Source organism: Penaeus chinensis, chromosome 7, assembly GCF_019202785.1.
Source record: "Penaeus chinensis breed Huanghai No. 1 chromosome 7, ASM1920278v2, whole genome shotgun sequence".
Classification (NCBI taxonomy): Eukaryota; Metazoa; Arthropoda; class Malacostraca; order Decapoda; family Penaeidae; genus Penaeus; species Penaeus chinensis.
The window spans coordinates 28,240,103-28,242,602 of record NC_061825.1 but is presented as its reverse complement, the minus strand read 5'-3'; the positions used below and the strand labels follow the sequence as shown (position 1 = coordinate 28,242,602).

The 2,500-nt window shown below is 36.6% G+C and overlaps 1 protein-coding gene across 2 annotated transcripts in view; it reads left to right on the top strand.

Moving 5' to 3' along the window:
* Positions 1–2,500, top strand: part of LOC125027125 (aminopeptidase N-like) — a 14,774-nt gene that overhangs the window by 8,857 nt on the left and 3,417 nt on the right. For both annotated transcript variants that reach the window (XM_047615965.1, XM_047615966.1), the window contains exons 8-12: positions 1–74; positions 496–652; positions 1,265–1,346; positions 1,893–2,076; positions 2,179–2,500. The exon at positions 1–74 is cut by the window's left edge and continues 110 nt beyond it; the exon at positions 2,179–2,500 is cut by the window's right edge and continues 18 nt beyond it. In XM_047615965.1, coding sequence (XP_047471921.1) covers positions 1–74; positions 496–652; positions 1,265–1,346; positions 1,893–2,076; positions 2,179–2,500 — 819 coding nt within the window. The remainder of the gene's footprint in view (positions 75–495; positions 653–1,264; positions 1,347–1,892; positions 2,077–2,178) is intronic.

The window sequence follows — 2,500 nt, the reverse complement described above, 5'->3', positions numbered from 1 at the left end:
CTCCCACGTGGTGGACCGACCTGTGGCTCAACGAGGGCTTTGCTTCATTCGTCCAGTACATTGGCATGGATTACGTATGTAGCACTGGAGTTTTATGTATGCGTCTCATGACATGTATATAACAAGCGACCTTCCTCCCTCGTTGTGAATGTAGTTCATGTCACAGTATAAGAATACTATTTTCCTGACAAACAACTGGTCGCCATTAATCATTCAAGGGGTAGTCGCAATCCTTCATATTTACGAAACATATAGTCACACTAGTCGTTTCTATTATGCTCCTCATCTTTTAACATTAGCACTTACGCTCGATTAAGAAACCAGTCATATTTTATTCTCCACTCATATGAAACTCAAACAGTAAAGGTAACGTATCAACTCACAAGTCACAAAGACCTCATATAAATTATATTTCTCACACAGATCTCTTATAAATTATGCTTCTCACACATACCTCATATACATTATGTTTCTCACACTAAGATGTCTCTCCAGGTCGAACCCTCTTGGAAGGTGATGGAGGAATTCGTCGTCACTCGACTCCAGAGAGTGTTTGCGCTTGACAGCCTCGAGTCATCTCACGAGATCAGCATCCCTGTCGGCCACCCGGATGAGATCAGACAAATTTTCGATAGCATATCCTATGACAAAGGTAAGTTACTATTGTTCCATTGTTACTGTTAATATTTTTATTATCACCATTGTCGAAAGTATTATCATCATTATTATCATTATTTAATGACATTAATACCATTATTGTTATTGTTGTTATCATTATTATAGTTGGTATCATTAAAATTAATATTAGTAGTAGCAGTAGCATCACATCATTATTATTGTTGTTGTTGCTGCTGCTGTAATCATCATTATCATTATCATTATTTTCATTATCTTCATCATTTTTTAATATTATTATCATTATCGTCAACATTATCATTATTCCTAATATCATTATCATAATTTCCATTAACATCATCATTATTAGCACTATTACTGTCATCATTACTATCCTCATTACCATCATTATCATTATCTTTAAAGCCAAATCGTGAACTTCATTTTCTCTGCAACAAGGGTAAATTTCTACATCACCATAGTAAAGTGAAACATTGTGATATAATTCCGATTACTCCAAAAGTCAAATTTTTCTACTTTCAAAAATATTTCTGACAGATAAATTCCGAATAAATCTAAATCTCACAACAAGCGTCGCTGATCAGCTTTACATTTCGAAATGAATTAAACATTTACAAACACATTTCAGGCGCCTCTATTATTCGAATGATGAACCACTTCCTTAGCGAAAACTCCTTCAGAAAGGGAGTAAGCAACTACCTCACTGCATTGTAAGTTCCTTTGTCTCCTATTACGTACTATCTGTTAATGTATTTATATATTTTCTAATTTGATATACTTATTATTATCATTATCATTATTGTTATTATTATTATCATTATTATTATCATCATCATTATTATTATTATTATTATTATTATTATTATTATTATTATTATTATTATTATTATTATTATTATTATTATTATTATCATCATCATTAATATTATTATTATATTTTTTTCATTATTATCATTATTATCATTGTTTCTATCTGTTTATTATTAACACCATTGTTATTATCATTATTAGTATTATCACTGTAGTAGCAGTAGTAGTAGTATTTGTTGTTGTTGTTGTTGTTGTTGTTATTTATTTATCTATCTATTTACTGCAGCGCGATCTATCAATAGATTGCGCTGCATTATATTTAGTTTGTATTTCCTTTGTTGCCAAATCGTATGTGTGTGTTGTAGACGTGTGTGTGATTTTAGATAGATATAGAAAGGGTGTGTGCATAGCCTTGCACGGGATTATATGTGCTTTCCATATTACAGTAAGTACGAAGCCGCCGAGCAAGATGACCTGTGGGAGCACCTCACGATGGCCGCTCACGAGGACGGCACTCTGCCCCAGGACGTCACCGTCAAGAAGATCATGGACACCTGGACGCTGCAGATGGGATACCCCGTCATCAAGGTGGAGAGGAGCGCCGACGGCACGTCCGCCACCGTCTCTCAGGTGAGCTTCATATTTTGTTTGTTTGTTTTTATTGTTTAGCCTTGTCATTTGAATACTACCACATCCAAACAACTGTTCTAATTTGATCCGTTTATTTTCCAGAATCGATTCTTGTTGGTGGCGAAGGAGAACTCAAGCGCCGACGACCACGACTATAAGTGGTGGGTTCCTCTCACCTACACGTCTCAGAGCGAATCCAACTTCAGTCAGACTCAAGCCATGGTGTGGATGAAGGACTCCGAGGAACAGATCACTCTCTCATCTCTTCCCACGAAGGACGAGTGGGTCATCTTCAACCTGCAGGAGACGGGCTACTACAGAGTCAACTACGACGACCACAACTGGGGCCTCCTCGTCCAGCAGCTGAAGGACGACCACGAGGTCATCAGCACCACCAACCGAGCCCAGATTATTGACGACGCCA